The 23,773-nt window shown below is 68.0% G+C and overlaps 1 protein-coding gene across 7 annotated transcripts in view; it reads left to right on the forward strand.

Moving 5' to 3' along the window:
* TNK2 (tyrosine kinase non receptor 2) overlaps positions 1-23,773 on the forward strand; it is a 45,056-nt gene that overhangs the window by 5,464 nt on the left and 15,819 nt on the right. For 3 of the 7 annotated variants that reach the window (XM_067561083.1, XM_067561085.1, XM_067561090.1), the window contains exons 1-9: positions 14,384-14,585; positions 17,519-17,696; positions 17,934-18,004; positions 19,200-19,409; positions 19,638-19,790; positions 20,041-20,318; positions 20,630-20,756; positions 21,459-21,605; positions 22,558-22,652. In XM_067561083.1, the coding sequence (XP_067417184.1) occupies positions 14,523-14,585; positions 17,519-17,696; positions 17,934-18,004; positions 19,200-19,409; positions 19,638-19,790; positions 20,041-20,318; positions 20,630-20,756; positions 21,459-21,605; positions 22,558-22,652 (1,322 nt within the window). In that variant the 5' untranslated portion in view covers positions 14,384-14,522. Of the gene's footprint in view, positions 1-5,174; positions 5,485-14,372; positions 14,586-17,518; positions 17,697-17,933; positions 18,005-19,199; positions 19,410-19,637; positions 19,791-20,040; positions 20,319-20,629; positions 20,757-21,458; positions 21,606-22,557; positions 22,653-23,773 lie in introns of those variants that run through there. The other 4 variants (XM_067561086.1, XM_067561088.1, XM_067561089.1 and 1 more) reach the window with 4 other exon arrangements.

Raw genomic sequence — 23,773 nt, forward strand, 5'->3', positions numbered from 1 at the left:
CTGGCCTGACCCATTATTTAAAGGAATGATTGAAGTGGCTGTCCTGGGATTTAGCTTGTTTCCCTGGAGTCTTGTAGCGATTACAATGGGAAGCAACAAAGCAGCAGGATTTGGGCATCATTCCCTGCCGAGGGCAGGGTGAGATTTCATAGGGATCTGAGAGGCAAGGGGCAGGTGGATCTGTGGGGCGCAGCCGGTCGGTGGGGTTCAGGGCCACAGGAGGGCAGTTGGCACCTGCAGCTGGATGATGGTCCCTATCGTAGTTCTGCAAGCGAAGGTGTGGGTCATCAAACCCCATGCTTCAGGCCAATGGCTGCAGGGGTCAGGAATCCTGTCGCCTTGTGCAGCCTGGCACAATTGCCCTGCCTCACCATCGGTCTGTTTTCCCCCTCTGGAGCACGTGTTGCTGGCAGCAGGTCAGGTGATCCAGTGCCCTGACCGGTCTGGCAAACCCTGCGTGTCTGTGCCGGAGGAGGGATGTGCTTGTCATGCAGCCGACCCCACGGCTGTCTTCTCTCCCTCCGCCACTTCCATCCGCTCCTTGCCTCCTCTTCCTAGAGGTGATCCCCAGAGTGACCCTGATTCGCGGTGCGCTGGCAGGTGCTGAGCGCCCTGCTCCCCTAGGAAGCCACCCAGCACTTTGCAGGATCATGGGACTGAGAATGGCCGGGCTGGATCAGAGCAACCGGCCCGTCTAGTCTGGTGTCCTGTCAGTGCCAGAGTCTTCAGAGGGGATGAGCAGAACAGGGCAACGATCGAGATACCCATCTCCGGTCGTCCACTCCCCGCTTCTAGCAGTCAGAGGCGAAGGGGCACGGGGCTGCGTCCCTGTCCATCGTGGCTAATAGCTATTGCTGGACCTGTCCTCCATCCACGTCTCTGGTTCTTTTTTGAATGCCGTTACAGTCTGACCTTTGCAGCCTCCCCTGGCAGAGAGTTCCACAGGCCAGTCGTGCGTCGTGGGAGGAAATACTGCCTTAGCTTTGTTCTAAGCCTGCTGCCCGTTCATTTCATTGGGTGACCCCTGGTTCTTGTGCTATGGGAAGGGGTAAATGTCACTTCCCTCCTCGCTTTCTCCGCACCAGTCGTCATTTTATAGTCCTAGCCTATCCCCCCCGGGTCGCCTGTTCTGAGATGAACCGTCTCAGCCATTTTAATCTCCTCACACGGAAGCTGTTCCATTCCCCTGATCCGTTTTGTTGCCCTTCTCTGTACTGTTTCCAATACTAATATATCTTCTGTGAGGTGGTGTGACCAGAGCTGCAGGCCGTATGGCAGGGGTGGGCGTGGCCTGCATTTACACAGTGGCGGTATCCTATTCTCTGTCCTGTTAGATCTCCCTTTCCTAACGGTTCCTAGTATTGTTAGCTCTTTCAACTGGCACTGCACATTGGGCCAGTCATCTGCTTGTGCTGTGTGTGCGCGTGTTTGTGAGTAAGAGAGACAGACAGACACACACACACACACACACACACACACACACTTAGGGCTGTCTGACAGACCAGCTGTGACTGGCTGGCGGCTGCCTGGGTATCTGGGATAATCCTCTTGGCTGGGGTTTTCAGTCAGGGCCCTTCTGTTCCTCTGGATCCTGCACTGCCTGGCACATGGGAAGCCACGGTGCTGCACGGGTGGGGTAGGTAACCCCCTCACCCCCCCACACTCACCCTAGTGCTCGACAGGATTCTCTTCCCTGGCTTAACTTCCCTCTCACTCCCCCCACTCCCCGACTGTTGTTCCCATTCAGGCTCCATGGTGCTGGGTGCTAGGTGCTGTACGCAGGCCCTCCCCAAAGAGCTGACAGACCAAAGGCGGGAGGGGAAGCGAATGCTCGGGAAGGCAACGTGTGGAGTCCCACTCCTGTCTCCCCGTCCACCAGCTGCTCGCGAAGCCCCAGTGCCTCTCCACAGCAGCAGCTGAGATGTGCCCGGGGGAGCTGGCTTTTTGTCTCCCCCGCCTGCCCGGGGATTCCTGGCACCCTCAGCCATGCGTGGAGCTGCCCCCTGCGCCCACGTGCTAAGCTCTCTCTGGCCATCCCGCCGCTGCGCTGCTTGCCCATCCCTTCTCTAGCTTCTCTCTGTTCCCACATGTAGCTGCTCGCACTGAGCAGCGACTTCTCTGACACAGAGGCCGGGGCCCCTGTGGGCGTAGTGACCACTCGCTGCTTCTCCGGCACCTCCAGCTGAGGAGCTCCTGGCCCATTAGCAAGGTGGGCAACTCTCATCCCTTCTCACAGGAGGGGAAACTGAGGCACGTGGCGGGGAAGTGGCTGGCCAGAGGTCACCCAGCCAGTCGCAGGTGGAGCTGGGGGATCTTGGCTCCTGGCTCCCAGTGGCTCAGTCCCCAGAGAGAGAAAATCCCAATCCCTGTTCCTCCTGGATGGCTGAAGCAGGTATCTGGGCTGGCCGTGTGTTATTGCCGTGTGCAGCCGTAGGGCTGTGAAGGGCCGGCCGTGTGGGTTACTCTCCTGATGCAAACCGGGTGGGTTTCGTAGCCCCCTGTGGGCTGTGGCTTTGTCTCTCCTTCGTGGCCTTTTGTGCCGCTGCCCTTCACAGGCGATCTCTGCAGAAAGGTCCCTTTGTGGCTCTGTCTCCTGGGGCTGGAGCCTGGAGACAAAGGGGCTTTTCTCCCCCCGGCAGCGAGTGGGAAGCGAAGTGGGCACGGTTCGGCCCCTGCTTCCCTGGAACAGCTCAGGCGGGGGGGTGGAGATTGTGGTGAAAAGGAGGCTGGTGACGCGGGTGGCATTCCAGCTGTGGCTGGGGGTGTTCCAGATGTTGGCATTCGAGGCTGGGTCCTCACGGGCTCCATTGGCCGTGCCTGCTCCCAGGAGCAGCGTTCCCGGCGTGTCGCTTCCGGCCCAGCGCCCTCCCCTGTGCTCCCTGTATTCCCTGGCCTTCCCGTATCTTGGCTCCCGCTTCCCGGGGAACCTGCCCAGGCGCCAGCCCTGCCACAGTGTCCTCCGCCCCCTAGCGCTGCTGCCGCCAGCCGCCCGCCTCTGCTCCCCCAGGTTCCCCTTCCGGGGGCTGGAGGAGGAAGCGTTTCCCACCTGCACCCCTCTGGATCTAGCTAGCGGAGCCCCCGCCCGGCTTGGCAGGGTGCTAGGCGTGGGTCCGGCCCACGGCTGGGCGCTCCCCACGGGCAGCTGGGAGCCAATGGTGGGTGCCAACGTGCCGGGGGTGCTAGCTTCCTGCCGGCTGGGCTCAGACCCACCAACCATCTTCCATGCCAGCTTTGGAACATGCCTTGCCCAGGCTGGATTTGAACCGGCAGCTGCAGGGTGAGGGGACCATCCCCAACTTGTGCCAGGCAAGCCGTGGGCAGGGGAGTGGGCTGGGGGCTCTGGCTGGGCCCACTAGCCTGGCGGGGGGGGGTCTCGTCTCCTAGGGGCACGGCTGCTGGGGTGGGGGGGGGGGAAGGCCAGAGCTGGGATCTGTGGGACTCTGGGCAGGGAGGGGGGGGCTGACGCTCGCCTGCCCCTCTGCGGTGGAGTGGCTGATGTGCTCAGCGCGTGGGCGGCAGGCGCTGTGGGGCAGGCTGGGACGCTGCCCCTCAGGGCCTGATCCTGGCAGCCGTGCCCAGCCCTAGGCGGTGGGAGCAGTGGGGGGGCTCGGGCAGTGCCGTGGGGCAGGGGGATGCACTAGTCGGCCCAGCGGGGTTTTTCCCCTCTCCAGCTCATCCGGGGATGGTGCGAGAGCTGCCTGGGGCTGGGATCATCCCCTTGCAGCCCCCCCAATTTGCTCCCCCATTTCCGTGCACGGCACATCCCTGCCCCCCCCGACCGCCACGTGCCTCATCCGTCAGGCCTCATCTGTCAAATCTCTGCTGCCCCCCAACCAGGCCCAGGGCTTAATGCCCACAGCGCCTGGCAGTGCCCTGCCCCACGTGCCTCCTGGCCCCTGCCAAGGCCCTGCCTGCACCCCGCCTGGGACCCCCCCACTGGGCGTCGCACACCGGGGCGGGTTCCTGGCTGGCTGGCTGGGGGAGCTCTGTCCCTTTAAGAGCCCCAGCTGCTGAGCAGATGTGCCCTGAGCCGGTGCCTTTCATCTCTGCCCTCTGTGGCTTCCCCCCGCTTCACCCCCTGCCTGCCTGCCCCCCCAGCAGAGCTTCTGGGGGATGGGCGAAGAGTGGGGGCTGCTCCTTCCTCCCCGGGCCTGAAACTGCCTAAATGGAGCAGGAGGGATTTGGTACCAGGCAGAGACCTTGGGCTGACCCTGCCCAGGAGGGGGGGAAAGGAGGCCTGGGGGGGTAGTGGGTGGGGTGTCCCCTGGCCTAGACTGAGCCCCTCCATTCTCAGGCATGGCAGCCCCAGGTGTCAGGCGCTGTACGTTGTGCTCCCTGCCCCACAGAGCTGACATCTGCCCTGTGCCTCGGCTCCTGCCCAGTGAAAGGGGGACACGAAGTCCCCGCCTCCTGGGGGCGCTGCAGGGCCGGGCCCGTATCCGTGCTCCGCTCAGAGCTACGGGGGTGCTGGGCCGAGAGGGGCTCCGGGTGTGAGATGCTCTTGATGCAGATGCTTGAAATTCCCCATGGAGGGGGGGTCTGCTCCTGCCTGGATGGGGGTCCCACCCGGCCCTGGGCAGGTCTCCCTGTCCCTTTGCCCTGCTGGGGGTGCCGGGGACTGCCGGGCAATCCCAGCTGGGCAAGGGGCTGAGCTGCCGGATTCTCACCTCGGCTGGACGCGGTTCAAAGGAACCAGCAGCGGGGGAGGAAATGGGCCTATTTATTAGCAGCTGCGGTAATTGGCGCAGTCACATTAGAGCTGGGGCGATGGGGCCCGGCTGGGTCTGCCTGGGACGCCGCAGCTAATGGAGGCGTCTGGTTTATCCTCCAGGCTGCAGCGGGGCCTGTCTGGGGCTGGGACAGAAGGGTCTGGGCAGAGCTGGGGGGACCCAGGGCTGGGCGGGCAGGGGGCTGCAGGTCAGGAGTGAGGGGCACTGGCAGGGCTGGCCGGGGTCCCTGAGCGCTGGCTTGGGGTGGGGGCGGCTGAGGGGCTGCCCTGGTGCTGAGTCGGCCGGGCCCTGAGCCAGAGGGGGCCGTGTGAGAGCCCCCGGGCCCAGCCCCCCCAGTCCCCTTGGACAATGAGCTCATTGACTCCCTGGCCCTGGGCGTGTGGGGCTGCCCCTCCTCCAGACAGCTCCGTGCCCTGACGCTGGCCTCTCTTTGCTCTCTGCCAGGCTGAGCCCATGGACTGGAGGAGCCGGGCCCCTGCCCTCCACGGACGCGCCGGCCTCAGGCACCGGGTCGTGCTGGGACCCCGCCGGGATCTCACGCTCTGGAAGCCGATGGGCCGGGATTAGCGGTGCTTTAGGACTCGACGCTCCCCCTTGCTTCCCCACAAGACACCTCAAAAGACTCTGGGGGAGGCTGAAAACAAACTCCCCTCCCCCCCCGAAAACCCCCTGACGCTGCTGGAGCCCCCCCTTCTCTGACGAGCTCCCCGGGGCAGGAACGCGAGCGCCAGCCGGAGCGACGCCCCAGCCTCAGGTAGGGCCCTGCCCTGCGCCCCGGGGGCCCGTCCCACCCACAGGGCTGACCGCGCCGGCCGCGGGGCTCCAGTGCCGGCTGAGAGATCTCGCCAGGCGCAGGCCTCCCGCTGCGGATCTGTAGGGGCTCAATGTACCTGAGACCAGGCTCCGGCCTGGGGTCCCGCTTCTCTGCTCCCCCTTTCTGCCCAGGGGAATCTCGAGGCCCTTCCCCCAGCTCCGGTTTAGGGCCTGGCTGGTGGATTGGGACAGGCCAGCTGCTCCTCTGGCCGGGTGATCTGATCCTCCCCTACCTCTGCCACGGCCCCCTGGCCCCTGCCCACACCCGCCCTCTGAGGGCTGGCAGGGCCGGGTGCCCAGGGCGATGTCACAGTCTGTGCCCCGCGTGGCCAGTCAGGAAGGTGCCCGGCTGAAGCCAGCTCCGTGTGCAGTGGGGCGCCCGCGCCGGGATGGTGCCATACGCGGCTCTGGCTCCAGACTGGTGGGAGTCGCCCGTTCGCAGGCTCTGGGCCAGCTCCCAGCAGCTCCCGCCGGGGCTCTCCTCCACAGCCGCCACCGTCACGCCGGCCTTGGCGTGGCCAGCAACTCTCGCCTCGTCTCTGCCCGCCAGTCGGCTGGGCCTGCTCCAGCCATAGCGCTGGGGGCAGGGCTGGGCTCGGGCCTGGCCCGTGTTTGCGCACTGGGGACACTCCTACGGGGCCGATCTTCGTGGGATGCTGGGGCGTGGGGGGCTCAGTAGGGGACGCTCTCAGGCAGGGCCGACCCTCCCAGGGGGCTGAGGGGCTGTGCTGTTGGAGGGCCCGTGCTGGCCGTAACCGAGCGGGGCTAAAGCGGCTGCTTTTCGCGAGGGCGTGTGTTAGCCCGACGTTACCTTCTGCCTGTGCAACTTCCTGGGCGGCTGCAGGGTCCCAGCGGATGGCTGCCATGTCGCGCTGCCTGCCACTGGGTGGAATGAGAACGGCAGTGCAGTGGTTCAGAGCCCCCATACTGCTTACGGTTCAGGGAGATCCTCTTTAGGCCTGGGGTTTTGGAGCAGGAAGGTCTGAGCTGTGCCCCGTTGCTGCCATGCTGGGTGGCACGGGGCCGGCACTGGAGTCCTAGACTGCTGCTGATTCGCGATTTCTGTCCTGTCCTGTCCTGTCCTGTGCGCGGGCTCTGCAGCTGGCCGACAGCTGCCCTGTTTCAGCAGGAGAACGACCCCTGTACGTGCGCCGGACAAAGGGATCTACGTGCCCCGCTTGCGTCCCTCTCCTCCCTTTGCCACCCGTCCGCCTCTCAGCCTGAGCCGCTTCCTGGCTTCGGGAGCCGCTCCTGGTCGGGGCGTTCGGGGCGGGGGGCACAGCTGGGCTCTTCCTTTCTTAAAACAGCGAATCCTCCTAGGAACCCCCAGGGCTCTGGTTCCAGGGAGCCAGGCATGAGCTTGAACTAACTACGGGGGATTAGGAAGGGGGCGGGGTGGAGTTTCCTGGAACAATTGATTTAAACCCGCCCCTCCTTTGAGCCCATTGACACACGTTTGCCACAGGAGCCGTTGCCCCTCAGGATGTTTCCTAGCCAGTGAAGCCCAAGTGCTGGGCCAGATCCTGTCACGGATGCAGAGGGGCCGCAGCTGGGCGGGTTGCTACAGCCCATCGTCCAGCCAGCGTCCGCCTGGGAGCCAGGGGCTGGTTCAGAGGAGAATCGCCACTAGCAGTACGGGGCCTGTGACACATGGTTGAGCAGTATTGGTTCCATCCAGTAGAGGGCAGTGTCGTGCATGCTTGGCCTCTGACAGCTGCGTGAGCTGGACATTCCCACCCCACCCCGGCATGGGGCGATGGCTCCATGCTGCCAGCTGAAGCCACCCAGGACCCCCTGGCTCCACTGGGGCTCAGCGGCAGTGGGTGGGGTGTCAGATGTGTTGTGGGCAGTGGGGCCGGTGCCATCTCGCCGCCCCTGAGGGACCTGGGGAGGGGTCAGGGGAGCAGGACAGATCCCAGGGACACCCCGGTGGCAGGTTTGGGGGGGCTGGTGCCCATTTTCCTGCCAGGGTGCTGCCATAGCCAGAGCAGAGCAGTGCTGCGCCGCCTGGCCCCGCTATGTCATGGGGGCAGGTCAGCAGCGCCCTCCGGGGCCGGCACGGCTCCTGTGGGATGTCCTGTGGGATGGGTGCTGGGACCGTTCCAGCGGGCGTGGGATCAGTGCGGATGAGCGGGTTTCGTTACCCAGCTGGTGGCGCGTTCTCGCCCCGGGGGCCGGGCTGCAGACAGCTGGTGGCGTCGCCTCGGGCCGGCCTCCCTCCAACTCCCGCCGGTGTCGCTTGCTGGAGAAGTGACCCAACCCGCGTGGCGCGTGGCAGAGCAGCTCCCCGCTCCCGGGGAGTGTCCCTGAAACTCTGACGCTGGCCCAGCCTCTGGGCTCAGGGCCATGTGACCAGCCACCCCGAGAGTGGCAGAGTGTAAACAGACGCCTGGTGCCAGCAGCCAGCCCAGCCCTGGGACTCCAGCCCAGCGGGCAGGATGCAGGAGGTGAGTGAGATGCTCCCAGGAGCCGGCTACACGGCGGGGGGGGGGGGTCAGTTCTCGCAGGTCCTGGGAAGTTGCTGTGGATTTTAAATGCCCGCCCTCCCCCCCCCCCCCCCTGTGCTGGGAGATGGGACCAAAGACTGAAACAGACTAGAGGCAGAATGTGAAACGGACCAGTCTGGGCCACTGGCATTGCCCGCATGCAGGGGGAGCCGGACCCTCCCTCCCACCGGGTGGGGTTTGCAGGAACCAGGCAGGAGTGTGACCGAGACTGAGCTTGTCTCGCTTCCCCCACCCCCGGTGGCTGTGTGGGAGCAGCGGGGTTTGAAGCGGAGCGTGGGGGGCAGCGTGGGGAGTGGCCTGGCAGGCGTGTGGTTCCAGGCAGGAGGAGCTGGCCCCCCGCCAATGCTCTCCCGGATTTGCCGCGGGGGTACGACCCAGCCGGGCGAGGGAAGATCGGGGATCCACATCGCAAGGACCCCCCGGGCAGCGCCCGCGAGGGGCTCAGCTGAAAGGTCCCAGGAGCCGAGCTGCCCTCTGCCCCAAGGGTGGCGCTGGGCTGGGGGGGCGCTGCACGCTTGCTCTGCCAGGCTGGGGCACGTTCACTTGGCATCTGATTGCCGCCGGGCCAGGGGGAGAGGCGTGTCCTGTACCCGTGCGCTGCCCGTCGGGTCAGAGCCAGCATCGTACGCCCGGACGTCACGGCTGCCTGGCATGCCAGTGCGGTGACACACGTGTGCGGGCAGGATGTGTCTCGCCAGCCTGGGGCCCGCCGGCTCCTTCCCGGCTGGGAGGCTGAGCTCGGCCCTGGGCTATGAGAGGAGCGGAGGAGTCCCGGGAGCTGCTGGCCGAGCGGCTCCTGTGTCCCACGCTGGGGCCGGCTGCCAGCCCCCGGGGTGCTCTCCGTGCCGCCCGCCTGCGCTGCCCTGAAGCCTGGAGGTGGATCCCCAGTGGTGTCACTGCAGGGTCCTGTTAAAGCTCCCCTTGCTCGGCCAAGCTGCCCCCACCCCCATTTCCTGCCCTGGGGTGCTTGCCGGCCTGACTCATCTTCCGGTGGAGGAGGGTGGTTTGGCCGTGCTGCTCCCGGCTCGGCCAGAGATTGCATTGCCCCCGCCGGACACCTGGGCCAGGGGGCTGGGCACCCCACAGCGTGGGAGGCGGCGGGGGCAGTGATGAGGTGTTTGCCCCACCCCGGGGGACCCACCTCATGATCACACCCCTCCGCCGCAAACTCCGTGTAGGAGACCGACTCCGCATTGGACAAAAGACAGAGCTTGGGGGGGGGACGCTCCAAAGCATCCCCACGCTCGCCTTGGTGCCTTCATATGCCAACAGCCCCACCAGGGCGCTTCTCCCCAGGGGGGCATTCGGAGGGGACCTGCCCGGCCCCACGGAGCTGGGGATTCGTTCCAGCAGGACAGATCCCGGGGCCCCAGAGCCCAGCCAAGGAGGGGCTCCAGCAAGACAGCAGGGGGCCCGCGGTGGTACGGACCCCTCTGGAGGCAGCGCCGGGGCCGGCAGGGATGGAGGTGGGTAGGCAGGAGAAGGCTCATCGCCAGGGCACGGACTATTATGCACGTCCCCCACGGGCGACCACGGCCCAGGGATGTGCCCTCCCCGGTGGGACCACGCTGCACGGGTCACCCCACAGGCTCTGGTCGCTGGGGGTAGCTGGACTGGGAGCTGCCTGCCCGTTGCAGTCGGACACCTCCCAGGGCAAAGTCCCCCCCATCCCTCCAGGCTGAAAGTAGCTCGCAGGGTCTTTGACATGTCCCCCAAGGTGTGGGGTGGACACCATGGCTCCCCCAGGGCTCAGCCCCCGCTGCCCCAGGCAGGGTGCATGGAGGGATTGGACTGGCCGGGAGGTGGGAGCCGAGGCACTGATTTCCCGTCCCCAGCAGTGCAGGGCATTGATCGGGCCGGGGTGGCAGGGAGCGCCTTGGGGCGCCTCGTGCTGGGCTTTGGACACAGCGTCCCCCCAGACCCCCATGCCAGAGCAGGGGAAGATGCTGTGGTTGGGTGGATGCAGTGGGCCCCCTCCCCCAGGCCAGGCCAGGCCACCCTCCTCCCAGCGGAGAGGAGCAGGGGGCTGGGCACGGGGACGGGGCGGAAGAGCAGACACTGGTGGGCGATGTGGGAGCCCAGGGAGCAGGTGTGGGTGTATCTGTACCCATAGAGCCCAGCCCCCCATGATCCCAGGGCCATGGCCTCAGCACTGGTCCCGAGTGAGCCCTGGAGACCCCCCACCCCACGCCTGGGTGGTGACCGTCCGGTCTCTGCAGTGGTGGCCGTGCCACACCTGGTGCACAAGGGGTTAACCCCCCACCCCCAGAGCTGGGATCCGGGCGGGGTCACGAAGGGGGGGCACCTTGCCCTGCTGCCTGATTGATCGTCCCTCCAGGAGAGCAGGCAAGACTGAAATGCAGGTCCGGAGTGAGGGGCACTGGCAGAGCTGGGGGTGGCATGGGGGGCAGAGCGCAGGGCTGGGCTAGCAGGGGGCTGTGGGTCAGGAGTGAGGGGCACTGGTCGGGGTAGAGGGACACCGGCAGAGCTAGGGGCTGTGCGTTGGGGTTCCTCTGTGGGGCCAGGTCACACGCCGGAACCTGCCTGGACTGTACCCACCCGGGCAAGCTGAGGTGCTGCGCGCCGGGCCGGGGGATGCTCCGGGCCAGGCCGGACCCACTTGGCGCAGTCGCAGCCTGGGCCATGCGGGGGGCACCCGGCTACCAGCGGCTGAACGCGGCGCCCTGCCCAGCCTGGGACAGAGCGACCTCAGGGCCTGGCTAGCCCGGGCCTAGCGCTGTGCCGCGTCCGGGACAGGGAGCAGATCTGTGGCCTCGGCTGGCCTGGTCCAGGCGGGGCGTGGGGAGAGCGGGCAGCGTGGCAGGGGTTCACACCGGCTGCTGGGCCCCCAAGGGGGAGAGTGGGGGACGGAGCCGGCCAGCCGTGGCCAATCTCCGCCCGGAGTGAGCTCGTTGCTGGGCCTGACCCCCCAAGGGCAGGGCCAGGCTCCGCCGTGCGGCCCAGGGAGGTTGGGGGTGGGGGCTGCCCAGTGTGGCAGGGAACCCGGCCTGGGCGTGAAGCACGCTCCTGGGAATGCGAGCAGGAGGTCAGTGCTGGGAGATGCAGCCTCCCCTGAGGGCGGGTGCGCGGAGCTGGGGCCTGCTCAGAGCCATGGGGAAGGGGGTGCCAGCTGCAGCCACAAAGCCCCTGGCCCGTCCTGGGGGGGGACGCAGCCCCGCGAACTTGGATCAAACCCAGCCTCTGGCTGTCCCCTGGGCCGTTCCCGGGCAGGGCTGGTGCCCGTACGCCATGCCAGCGAGCTCAGCGGGGCGCGATGGGAGGAGGCGTGCGGGTGTGTTTCCCCTGCCCCTCGCCGGTCGGCACCGTGTCAGGCTGGGACGGAGGAAGCGCTGCGGTCGCCCTGAGGTCCCAGCCTCGGCCCCGCAGCATTGGCGGGCTCCCAGCTGCCCCCGCAGGTGCCGTTGGATCCGCTGCAGCCATGTGCTGGGAGGAGTGTGGGTAGGTGCCGGCCCTGGGCCATCGACCGGGCGGGGCGAGGCTTCCAATGCCACCCGCCTACCCCCTTCCCTCCCCACGCCCTCTCCGTGCTCGTCTTCGCTTCACGCTGGCGGGAACTTGCTCGCTCGGGTCTGTTGCAAAGCGACGGGCCCTGGTTGCCCGGGGCGGGAGTTTTGCCTAGTGGTTGGAGGAGGGGGGCTGGGGCTCAGGCCGAGTGACTCCCCCAAGGTCAAAGAGCGAGTTCAGGCATCCTGAGTGGCGTGTCCTCCCCCAGCTCAGCGGAGCACGGGCCAGACGTGGGCCGAGGCCCCCGGGGTGCGCACGGATGCTCGGCTCACGCTTCGGAGGTGCCCGTCACCCCCCGTCCTGCGCTGGGTGTGGGGGAGCTGCCCTGAGACGGTCGGCCCCTGGGAAAGCCCGTGGGTGCAAACCAGCTGGGAGCCAGGGGGCGTGTGGAGCTGGGGGCTCTCGGGCGGCACGCTCACATAGGGCCGGGGGTGCTGTGCTGTGGGGAGCAGGGCGGGGGGCCCATGGGGTGCGGCCCCCCAGTCCATGCTGACCCCATGCCCCAGTGTGCTGGCAGGGGACGTGGGCCGAGGGGTCTGCAGTCTGCCAGGTGTTTGATGTGGAGCCGTGTGGACTGCGTGCATGCTGGCCCGGGGCCCCTGCCGAGGGGGGCTGTGGGGCGAGGAGGGCAGGGCAGGGCAGGCCGGGGGGCTGGACGTGTCACGGGCTCTTCTGTCTCCCGGCACCAGCGAGCTCCCCGGTCCAGCTGTTCTCCTGCGCGAGCAGCTGGGCCCTCGGGCCAGACAAGGACGCAGTGTTAGGGGCCGGGCCAGCCCTGCTTCCCCGGCTTGGCCGGGCCAGTCACAGGCCGTGCCTGGGAGACGGGGACGTGCACGCCCCAGCCCCGTGCCCAGCCGTCTGGCCGGTGCGCTGGGGGAGCGCAGGAAACGCTCTGCTGCGGCCCAGCACGCGGCCGAGGGCTGGGGCCAGGGCGACGTTCCTGGGGGTGGCCCGGCTATGCTCCCGGGGGGGACCCAAGGCAGAGCCTGCGAGATCCCCATTGCTGCCTGCTGCTGGGTGCCCGCAGCTGGGCCTGGCTGGCTGGTGGCTGCGGGAGCCCGCCATGGGGCAGGGTGCTGGGGGAGGTGCGGGCCCAGGGGTGGCAGGGCTGGCTTGTGCCCCATTCTCTGCAGCTGTCCCAGGTGCAATCCTGCCCTGGGTGTAGGGGGCTCTGGGCCCTTCTTGTTCCCCCCCCCCCCTTGGTGCTGTTTGACCTCCTCCCACCAGCTCTGCTTTCCCAGGGCAGCCACAGGCCTGGGGCCCAGCTCTGGGGGCCGCAGCAGAGTCTCTGTCCCGCCCCACAGGGGCCAGCCTCCTGCCCTAGGTGGGGTGCCGAGGTCCCAGCTGGGCGTCCCTGGGCTGCCGAAGGAGGAGACGGTCCCTGGAGGCGGCGTGAGGTGGGTGGCGCTTGGGGTGAAGGCACACGTGGGCCTTGCTGAGGGAGGGGATTCCTGTGAATGAACCGCCCGCAGGCACCTCCTGAAAGCAGCTGCTTGCCCGGCTGGGCCCTCCCGGTCAGTCCAGCGGCTGGGGGAGGCTGGCGCGTGGGTCCCGTCTCCACAGATGCACGGCTCAGCCTGTGTGTGGGGCGGCTGCACTGTACGGCAGAGCCCTGTCTGCGGGCAGACACCGGGGGGCACTGCCAGTGCGGGCAGAGGCGGGCTGTGGATGCCCAGGGGCTCCCAGAGACCTCGTCGGGCTGGTGCGTGAGGCTGCAATGGGCAGATATCCAGTGCCGGCGGTGGGGGAACTCCCCAGCTGCTAATAGTGCTTCACCTGTGCCGGACACCAGGGAATCTGGGCCCACGGACGCTTGTCCTTGGCGGGTCGACGTGCTTTAGGCACACGACTATTGTGGCCTGCGAGGGGGGTTAATAGCTCTCTCCTGGTGGGGAAACTGAGGCACGCAGCTTTTTCTGAGGACAAGAATTAGGAATAAAACCCAGGCGTCCGGGCTCCCCGTCATCTTGGCTAGCCGGGATCCCGGGGCGTGGAGAGTGGCCGAGCTGCGGTACAGAGCGTGGCCGCCGCGAACGAAGATAAACCCTGCGGGGAACGCGAATGCTGCGGCTCGGATATCCAGGTCGCGGCGAGCAGACCAAGGTTTTCTCTGCCCTGGCGCAGCCAGCGGCTGGGCGATCTGGGGGCGCTGCGCGGCGGAGGGACGAAGACGGGGCGGTGCAGGAGGGCCGGCCGAGAGCGCAGGAGGCTGGAGCTGTGCGAAATCCTGAGCGAGAGGCCCACCGGAAACCGCCTCTCAGCCCGCAGTTAAATCTGACCTCTTGGCTGCCGATCAAGAAGTGTCCCTGCGAATCCCATCGAGTCTCTGTTCCAGCCAAGCTGGCGGCCGGGGAGAAGGGGGGTGGGCGAAAGACAAACACACACAGACAAGCGCTGCAGTGTCCGGCCTGCGACACCAGGAAGAACTGCTCCGCCGCGGGCCGGCTGCAGGGAGCGTCGCCCGGGAGGGTTTGGTTTTTCTGGACAGAGAAGCCTTTAAAGCGCGGATCAAAGGCCTGGCGGTGGGGGGGGGGGGGAGGGAGATTATGGCTCGCGCCCCCACAGCACAGATGTCAGACTCGGCCTTGGCGCGACGCTGCGCTCCAGCCGGCGGCCCTGGCTCCCCCCGGTTACTGATCCACTGGTGGGGTTTGATGGCGGATCTGAGCATGCGTGCCCGCAGGGCAGTGGCAGGCTGCCCCCCCCCCCCTGGCCTGGGGAGAGCCACGGAGAGCCCCTGAGGGGCTGACTGGGATGATCCCACACGGGGTCCTCTGAGATTCTCCTCTGGCCGGGCAGGAGCCTGTTATTCTGGCTAGAGACCAGGGACTGCAGCCCGGAACTCCAGCGCATAATGCCCGTGGGCTCGGCTCTCCTCTGAGCGGGTGCCCCTTTCGCCAGCGCCTGGGGCATAGAGAACAGGGGTGCCCGGCGTGGCGGAGCCGAGATGCGTCGCTTCGAGGTGCTGCGCCGCTCCTTCCCGTTCCTGGCCCGCTTCCGGCTCTATCGCGTAAGTCGATTTCGGCTCGGTGCCCGCGGGCGAGTCCCCCCCCCCCGACACGGCGGATCCGGATCCGGCCCCTTCTGGCAGCTCCCGGCCGTCGCGGGGCTGCTCCGTCCCGGCCGCCACAGAGAGCGAGCCGAGCCCGGCGGGCGGCATGGCAGGCTTGGGGGCTGGGAGGGGTGTTGGGCTGGGATGGCACACAGCACTGCCTGCCCACCAGCTCTGACGCTGCCCAGAGCCTAGACCCTCCCCCTCGCAGGAGAAGAGCTCGGGCACCCCCCCCTTCCCCCCTAGCTCTTCCATAGCCCCGCTGGCCGCAGGGAGCCCTGCACCGGCCTTGGCGCTCCGCGGCTCCTTGCCTCTCAGCACGCGTGTTGGGCCGCATCCCGGCTTGGCAATGGGGTGACTGCCCCCCTCCCCCCACGGGAGCTGGGCCACCCAGCTCCCGCCTGGCCTGGCCCGTGCCCCGCCGGCTGCCAGCCGCGCCCACCCTCCGTATTTTTAGAGCAGACTATGCTGCGGGGAATTTTAATTGTCGGCCGTAACCCAAGCGCTCTGGAGACGGAGCCCCCGGGCTGGCCTGGGGCGGGGGCTGCGGTAGGGGCTTGGACTGGCAGTGCTGCAAACAGAGTGGGGGGGGTCCCAGGGCGGGGGGGCTGGCCCCCACGGGAGGGGTCAACCGTGGGGCAGTGGGCTCCCTGTCTCTGCGTGTCGGTCGCTGTATGGCCATGTGGCCCAGCCCCCATGGCGCCAGGCGCTGTGCAGACCCCCCGGGGCCCTGCCCAAAGACCTTGCGGTGGGAGGCCATGGTTATGCGGCGCTGCCTGCACCCCCAGGAGGGGCTCTCCCGGCGGCAGGGGTTACCCCGAGAGGTGGCAGTGAGGTCGGTGGAGGAGCCGGAGGCAGGGGGGGGGGTCACGCTCTGGAAGCTCCCAGCCAGGGGAGCCAGGACACGCGGCCAGGCCGAGCCGCACCCAGCTGGGTGGGGGCGTCTCCGTGGAGCCGCGTGGCTGGGGCTGGGGGGTGGCGCGAAGGGCAGCGTGGGCGGCGGCACGTCTGGAAATGGAACGGGGGCGATAGACCCTGGACGGGGCAGATCCGCAGGAGGCACCCGACTCCCATGGGTTGCCATGGGAAGTGTCTAGCCCCCCCCTCGGTACGGCTGCCGGGTGGGCCAAGGGAGTGGCAGGTGAGAAGGGGGGGCCGCGCCGAGGCGTCAGTCGGCGAAGGGCTCTGCCCAGCACACTGGCCGCAGGGCAGCCGAGCTCCGGGACTGGCGGGCGGCCTGGTGGGGGTGGGGTCTCGGTGCCCGGTGTGGATCCGCACAGCCGGGCTGCCGGAGCGCTTGGTGCGTCCCCATAGGGCGGGGAAGGGACACCCAACTGGGTGCTGCCCTAGCCCTGGGTTGTGACGGCCGGGGGGGGCGCCGGGGGCACCTTGGCCCATTCCATAAAGATGAAGAGGCAGCACCGCCCGGGAGCCACGGCCCCACACAGCCTCGTGGGCCGCAACAGGGTGGGTCCTGCCATGTGGAGACGCAGCCAGGTGGGGGACGGGGCTGGAGCCAGTTCCGGACAGACAGGCCTGTCTGCGGAGCAGGGCACGAGGGACGTGTCTGTGCCCACACCCGTGCCCAGGCCTCGTGGGATGGGGGGCACATGCTCCGTTTTATGACCCAGACCTGCCGGTTTCAGTTTTCCCATGGTGTGAACGTGGCCATGGGTACGTGGATCTGCCCGCATCTGGCTGGGGTGCGGCGTGTTGGCGGTGCCTGGCACCCTGCCGCTTTTGTCTCTCTCTCTGTGCTGTGGATAACCAGGGCTTTGCTTGTGGGGCAGGGGCTGTGGGAGGTGCGTGCAAGGTGGAGGCTCTGGGCCCCTGCCCCGCTGCTCTGCCCTCTGGCACCCTGCAGCCGGGGGGGGGGGGCAGGAGCCGTTTCCAGTCTCTGAAACGCTCCCTGCTGCGTGGTCCCCACTCTCTCCCCCTCCCGGCCTGCCTGAGACAGCTCTGAGCGCTGCGGGGCACGGGCTGGCGCTGCAGCTGTGACAGTGGCTGGCCTGGACGAGCTCCATGCTCCTGTGCCATCCCAGGGCATTGGGGGGGTTACTGGGGAGGTCTGCAGCAGCTCCCAGCATGCAACAGGCTTGGGTGTGAGCACATGGCTGGGGGGGCATGGCTGCTGCATTACATTAGAGGGTGGGGCGCAGGGGGTGCAGTGCCCGGCTGGTGCCTGGCTGATCCCTGGGGCTCTGTGTGGTGGGGGGTCCTGGCTGTGCCCGGTAGGTGGGCAGCTCTCATTACTCTAGCGCCGGGTCTCCCAGCTGCCCAAGTTGGCACCTGCCTGGGAAGGAGGCAGCAGCATCTGGCACCAGGTGGATGGCGCCCGTCGGGCCAGGGCACGGGCTTTTGTGCTGGGCACTGCCGGGCCGTGGACCCAGACGGGGCCGCTGACCCCAACAGCTGGGCCACATCTGGGAGGTGCAAAGGCCCTGGGCAGTCGTGCGCCGTGGGGTTTGGTTCTGTGAAATCTTGTTACACTTGGAAAAGGAAAGAGAAGCAGGGACTTACTGAGGGGGAGCAGGCAACGCACCGCGTTTATTGGGAATGTCAGAATAGCAAAAAGCCGTCTCTCTCTCATACACACACACACACACACACACACTCTGCCCATCCTGGGTGGGGCCCGGCACGTGGCACGGCCCAGTCCAGCTAGACCATCCCCGGCTGCCCAGCGACATGGCCACTGCCGCCGTGATCAGCTCGGGGCCGCTGCTTCTTGCCATCGGCACTAGCGGAGACTCTCCAGTCGCTGTGAGCCGTACGGGGGCTATGACGCCTCTGAGCTAGCAATACACTAGCGACGCCTCCATCTGGCGGGCGGGAAGGGGAGGGTTGGGGGGCGGCCGTCGCCCTAACCCTGCCGTGGCTGGTCTGTGCAGACGCTGAGCTGTGGCATGCAGTCGGACGAGGGCACAGACTGGCTCCTGGAGCTGCTGGCCGAGGTCCAGCTGCAGCAGTACTTCCTGCGCATCCGCGACGACCTCAACGTCACCCGCCTCTCGCACTTCGACTACGTCAAAAATGAGGACCTGGAGAAGATCGGCCTGGGCCGGCCCGGTGCGTCTGAGTTCTGCCCTCCCTGCCCGCCCCCCGCCGGCGCCCCTGCCGGTCCCTGCCCGCCCCCCGTCACTGGGCTTTGCCGTTGGGAGCGCGCGGCAGGGCTCCCGGCTGGTTATTGTCGGGTTGACTTCTCCCCAGTAGGGCGGTGGGGGGGCCCCTGGTGGGGTGGGGTGGGGGCCTCACACCCCCCGGAGCTGGCGGGCGAGCGCCTTGACCGTCCGTTTGCCTCTGCAGGCCAGCGGCGGCTGTGGGAAGCCGTGAAGCGCAGGAAAGCCACGTGCAAGCGGAAGTCGTGGATGACCAAGGTAATGGCGGGGGCGGGGCACCCCCCGGGGGGGGGCCAGAGCGAGCGGGACCCGGAGCAGGCACCGCTGAGCACCCAGCCCAGCGCCACGGGCGTTGCCTAGCGCCCCGGCACCTGCGGCTCCGTTTCCCGAATGGGGACCCAGGCTTGGAGCAGCCCCTGACTGCAGAGGGACGAGCGGGAGATCCTGCCCCCTGCTCAGCCATGCCGCCTGCTCCTGTCGTCACAGCTGTGTGCCCCACGCGGGGCAGGGGGGGCAGCCCCAAGCATGTGGCAGGAGGAATGTAGGTCAGCGCTGGCCGGCCAGGGGATACTGCCACCCCATTGTCCCAGGGAGTTGCGACTGACCCACGTACGAGACCCCCGTGCCCCACACGCACCGGCGCCACCCTGTCGGGCAGGGCAGATATTTGGCCCCACAGCTTTAGTTCCCAGCACCATCTGCTGCCTCCCACGCAGGGTTTCCTCGGCCCTCGCCGTTGCCCGTGTCCCAGCCTGGGCCGGGGGCTGCGGGAAACCGACGGCGACGTCACGGTGCATCGCTCCCGGGGGTCGCGGGTTGACAGGATCGGGCGGCGATCGCTTTGGTTTGCAGAGTCAGTTCAGGGGCTGGCTGGGGCCGGCTCTCCCCAGCCATGGCGCGGCTGCTTCCCGGGAAGCTAGGGAGTGCGCCGCCCTCTGCCCACGGGCAGGCAGGAAATGCCTTCCCTGATGATTTGTCTGTTTCCCAGGAAGCCAATGAAGTGTTAATCAGCTGAACATGCATCACTGCCTGGCACGCTGCAGATGGAGAGTCTGGCGGCTCCCCGGGGGCGTCTCGGCCAGCGCTGTGCCTAGACACCGCTCACGCTGCCCTCGGCCGCACGTCCCTAGTACCGGCTGGCGCGGCCCCGGGCTGTGCCTGACGCCCAGCGAGGCGCAGTCCCTGCCACGGTGGGATCAGGGCATGCGCCAGGGCCTGGACACCAGCGAGCACCACCTCCCTGCCAGCCGGGCATCGAATGATGCCGGCAAGCGGTGGCGGGAGCTGTAAAAATCAGAATGGGCGCCAGGCCCTGGGCACCCCCCTTTGCCCCAGCCGCCCTTTACAAAGGCAGGGCCCGTGCCACCGTTACAGGTGGGGAAACTGAGGCCCGGAGCAGGGGGGAGAGTCAGAGCCCCCGTGACCCACGCCGGCCGCCTGTCCGTCCTCGCAGGTGTTCAGCGGGAAGCGCCCCGAGGCAGAGTTCCAGCCCCAGCCCCAGAGCACCTTCCGCAAGCCGGCCACCCCGCCGCCCGCCGAGGAGGGGCAGCAGGCCCTGACCTGCCTGGTCAGCGAGCAGGACCTGACGCTCTTCGAGAAGCTGGGCGACGGCTCCTTCGGTGTGGTGCGGCGCGGCGAGTGGGAGGCGCCCACTGGCAAGACGGTAAGGGGCCAGCGGGAGACGGGAATCGCGCAGGACGGCCCGGCTGGGGCTGCGTTCGCCCTTTGCTGGGGCGTAGCCGGGGGACGTTTGGCAGCCTCCCTCGGAGCCCCACGGCCTGGCCCCCTCCCTGGGGCTGGGGGCTGGCACAGCTGACCCCCTCCCACACCCCGCGTGCCAGCCGCTGCGCCCCCCCCGAGGCGGGACCTTACGTGCCTGTCCCCGCCCCAGCTCAGCGTGGCCGTGAAGTGTCTCAAGACGGACGTGCTGAGCCAGCCGGAGGCGCTGGACGATTTCATCCGCGAGGTGAACGCCATGCACTCGCTGGACCACCCCAACCTGATCCGGCTCTACGGCGTGGTGCTCACCCCCCCCATGAAGATGGTGAGTGCGGGGCCTGGGGGTTTCAGCCCGGTGCGGCCCAGCCCCGAGGGGATGGCCGGCTGGGGGCAGGCAGAGATTTGAGGAGGGCGCCGGGGCTGAGAACTGGCTCCTCCAGGGCGCGTGGGCGCAGAGCCCCATGGCACCGCAGGGCAGGCTCCCTGTGAGCTGTCTGAGGACCGGAGCCCAGCCCCACGGATCGCCCCACGCCGCTCTCCATGGTTGGGGCCAGACTCTCCTCCCCTGTGCCCAGGTGACGGAGCTGGCCCCGCTGGGCTCGCTGCTGGACCGTCTGCGGAAGAACCAGGGCCATTTCCTCATCTCCACGCTGTGCCAGTACGCCATCCAGATCGCCCAGGGCATGGCCTACCTGGAGTCCAAGCGCTTCATCCACCGCGACCTGGCCGCCCGCAACATCCTGCTGGCCTCCAGCGACCTGGTGAAGATCGGCGACTTCGGCCTGATGCGGGCCCTGCCCAGCAACGCCGAGCACTACGTCATGCAGGAGCACCGCAAGGTGCCCTTCGCCTGGTGAGCGGGGCCGGGCGCTCCAGCCGGACGCGGGGAAGGCCGAGAAGCCGAGGCGCTGGCCCTCGTGGTGCCCGGCCAGTGAGTCTCTGCCCCCAGGCGGCAGGGAAGGGGCAGCGAGAGCGGCTGTCTCTGGGGTGGAGACTTCCTGGGGCGGCCCTGTCCTTCCCGGCCCTTCCTAGGAGGGAGGGAGAAGGAAGTGGCCTCCTGGCTGCAGCTGGCGGGGGCCCCGGGCCCTGGGTGTGGGGCTGGGCGTGGGGCTGGGTGGGGGGCTGGCGGGCATCAGTAACCCCACAAGCCCGTCTCTCGGCCAGGTGTGCCCCGGAGAGCCTGAAGACGCGGACCTTCTCGCACGCTAGCGACACCTGGATGTTCGGGGTGACGCTGTGGGAGACGTTCACCTGCGGGCAGGAGCCGTGGGTCGGCCTCAGCGGCAGCCAGGTGCCCGCGGGGCCCGGGGGGGAAGGGGGAGCGGGGCTGGGAGCCAGGACTCTTGGGTTCCGTGCCCAGCTGCGCTCCCCTGGCCGGGCCCTCGGGGGAAGGCGACTTGCGGGGCCGGCCCCGGGCAGAGCCGGAGGAAGTGGCGGGGGCAGAGCAGGGGAGGGGGATGCGTCAGGGTCTGGGGGTCCCAGGGAGTTTTTCAGGGGACCCCTCTCCCCTGGCGGCGCACGCAGCACCCCGAGGGAGCCCGCCGGGAAACGGCCTGCAAGTGCCAACGCCCAGCTCCACCGGTGCCCCTCACTCCCGACCCGCAGCCCCCGGCTCCCCCTCGGCTCCGCCGGTGCCCCTCACTCCCGACCCCTGACCCTCTCCTCTCCCAGCCCTGGTGCAGAAGCCCCCCAGATGGGAATGGGCCGGGACCCACCAGGTGGGTTTTCGCCCGTGAGCTAGATCAGGGGTTGAACCCGGGTCTCCTGGGCCGGGCCGTGAGCGCAATGGGGAGGCTGGCCCTTGTGCAATGAACCCCCCTGCCTGGCCCCCGCCCAGCCGCACCCATCTGACCCCCTCCAGCCCGGGTGCCTTCCTGCCCCGGCTCCTGCCCCCTGCCCGGCCCCCTCCGTGCTGGCACCTCCCCCCTGCCAGGCCTGGCCCCTCCCCGCCGGGAGCCTGACCGCGGCGTCTGCCGTCCGTCCGTGCCCGCAGATCCTGCACAAGATCGACAAGGAGAACGAGCGGCTGGCGCGGCCCGAGGACTGCCCCCAGGACATCTACAACGTCATGCTGCAGTGCTGGGCCCGTAAGCCCGAGGACCGGCCCACCTTCGTGGCCCTGCGCGACTTCCTGCTGGAGGTGGGTGGGGAGGGGGCGCCGGCCGGCCCTGCTGAGCGTGGGGCGATGCCCCCACCGGTGCCATGCGGCCCAGCCTGCGCCAGACACCGAGCCCCTGCAAATCCCATCTCTGCCGGGGTTCCACGCTGCTGCCTGTTGGTTTCCAGGGGTGTCCGGGTGCAGTGGGGGGCCCGTGGGCCGCCCGGGAGCTCTGCGGAGCTGGGGAGATGCGACTGGCGCCGGGGGAGGCCGGGGGAGGCCTGGGGAGCGTTGCACGCTGGGACCCGGCATTGCCCAGCTGCGGCTGGGCTGTGTTGCCCACCTGGCCTTCGCCACCCGGCGCCCTGGTGGGGCAGGGACTGGACTTGGGCGTGAGCTCTGTGGCCCCCCCCCCCTCCCCGGGGGCCACCTCGGCTCTCCCGTGCGCCCGGCCCTGTGGCGGGGCCTGGGCTGTGCCCGGCTCATGGGCACCGGGAGACGCTCCCCCTTCTGCTCAGTGCGGTGCTGAGATCCGGCTCTGGCCAGGCAGCGCTGCCTGGTGGTGAGAGCAGGGCGCTTGCTCACCATTGGGGCCTCATCTGCCCCCCTGGGGGGGCTCTGGCCGTGGGAGAGGCCTGAGAGTCAGCGGGCGGCTGGGCCCCGTGCAGATGGCAGCGGGGGGCGGGAGGCGGTTGTGCCACGTGGCTCCGGGCTGCCGGGGGCAGTTTGCTCCATTGCTGCGAGTCCGCTGCAGCTGGCATGTTCCTGGCAAGTTACCAGCCTGGCCACGGGGCCAACGGCTGAGTCCGGCCCACGGGCCGGGCCCAGGGATCCACCTTGGCTGCCTTCGGACCCGTCTGGGCAGAGGCTCCCGCTGTCAGCTCCGACTCGGGGCAGTGGTTCAGGCCCAGCTGTCAGGCGGGGGCCTGGCTCGGCTCTGGGGGGTCCCTGGTGCCACCAGCCCTCACTCTCCCCCGCTCTCTCTGCCCCCCAGGCCCAGCCCACGGACATGAGGGCCCTGCAGGACGTGGACGAGCCGGACAAGCTGCACATCCAGATGAACGACGTCATCACAGTCATCGAGGGCAGGTATCGTCCAGAGAGTCCTGGTTCGGGCACCCCGCCCCACTGCCCCTCCGCCCCCCCTGCCCTGCCCGGCGCCCTGGCCTGGCCGGTCACTGGCCACCCTCGGCATCTGACCCTTGCAGGAAACATGGGCCCAGCCCTAGTCCCCGACTGTGTGTATCCCTGGGGCCACGACGGGCCATGTGGGCTAAGGGCTGGAATGGCAGGCGGGCTGCGGGTCGGGGCTGAGGGGCGTCGGCGGAGCTGTGTGTGGGGAGAGAGCCCAGGGGGCTGCGGGTCGGGGCTGAGAGGCAGTGGCCCAGCTCTGCATGGAGGCGGTTCTGTGTTGTTCGGCATCGGCCGGTGTCTGGTCCTGAGCCAGCCAGGTTGCTGTGTGTGCCGGGGGAAGGGGAGAAATAGCCCCCTCCACACTCCAGGGGCAATTATCAGCCCAGCCGCCCTTCCCTCAAGGCAGAGGGAACATGCACCAGCTGCTGTAACAGCCGCTTGTCTAAACACTTGGCTCTGGGACACGCAGCTTGGGATAAAACATTGGACAAGTTTATTAACTACGGGAAAAGCAGCTTTTCAGTGATCACAAGGGGAAGTGGAGGGAGATTAGAAGTAGTTACCAAATGAAATAAACATGAGATCGCAGGCGAAGTTCCATACACTGACAAGCTCTTGAATTAGCAGCGTCTCAACCTTGTTAGATGGTACAAGCAGTTTCTTAAACGCTGGCTGGGCAGCCTTCCCTCCCGCCTTGCAAAGTCTGTTCGTCTCCCAGTTGCCCCTTCAGGCGCTGAGTTGGGGGGAGAGAAGCCAAGCAATGGCGTCTCGCTCCCCCTTTTACAGTCCAGCGAGCTGGAACCATGGGGCTTGTGTCCTGTCGGGCCGGCCGCATTGCTCCGTCCAGCCCCATCGCGAACGTGCTTCCAACAGCGAAGCCTCTGCCGCAAACAGTCCCCAGTGGCAGAATCTGTTTCTGAAGGGGTGAGCGATAGCGAGTCGTAATGCCGGCCCGCCAGCGCTGTGGGAGTTTCCCGCCTTGCACCACGTTCTGGCAGCGTTTGCCACAACGTTTATGTCGGTAGCACATACAGTCCTGCGGGATATTCATGTTCGGCAGATCAAGACTTTTAAAA

This window comes from Emydura macquarii, unplaced genomic scaffold (genome assembly GCF_026122565.2).
Source record: "Emydura macquarii macquarii isolate MOO-44397 ecotype Brisbane River unplaced genomic scaffold, CSIRO-AGI_Emac_v2 contig_2365, whole genome shotgun sequence".
Lineage (NCBI taxonomy): Eukaryota > Metazoa > Chordata > Testudines > Chelidae > Emydura > Emydura macquarii.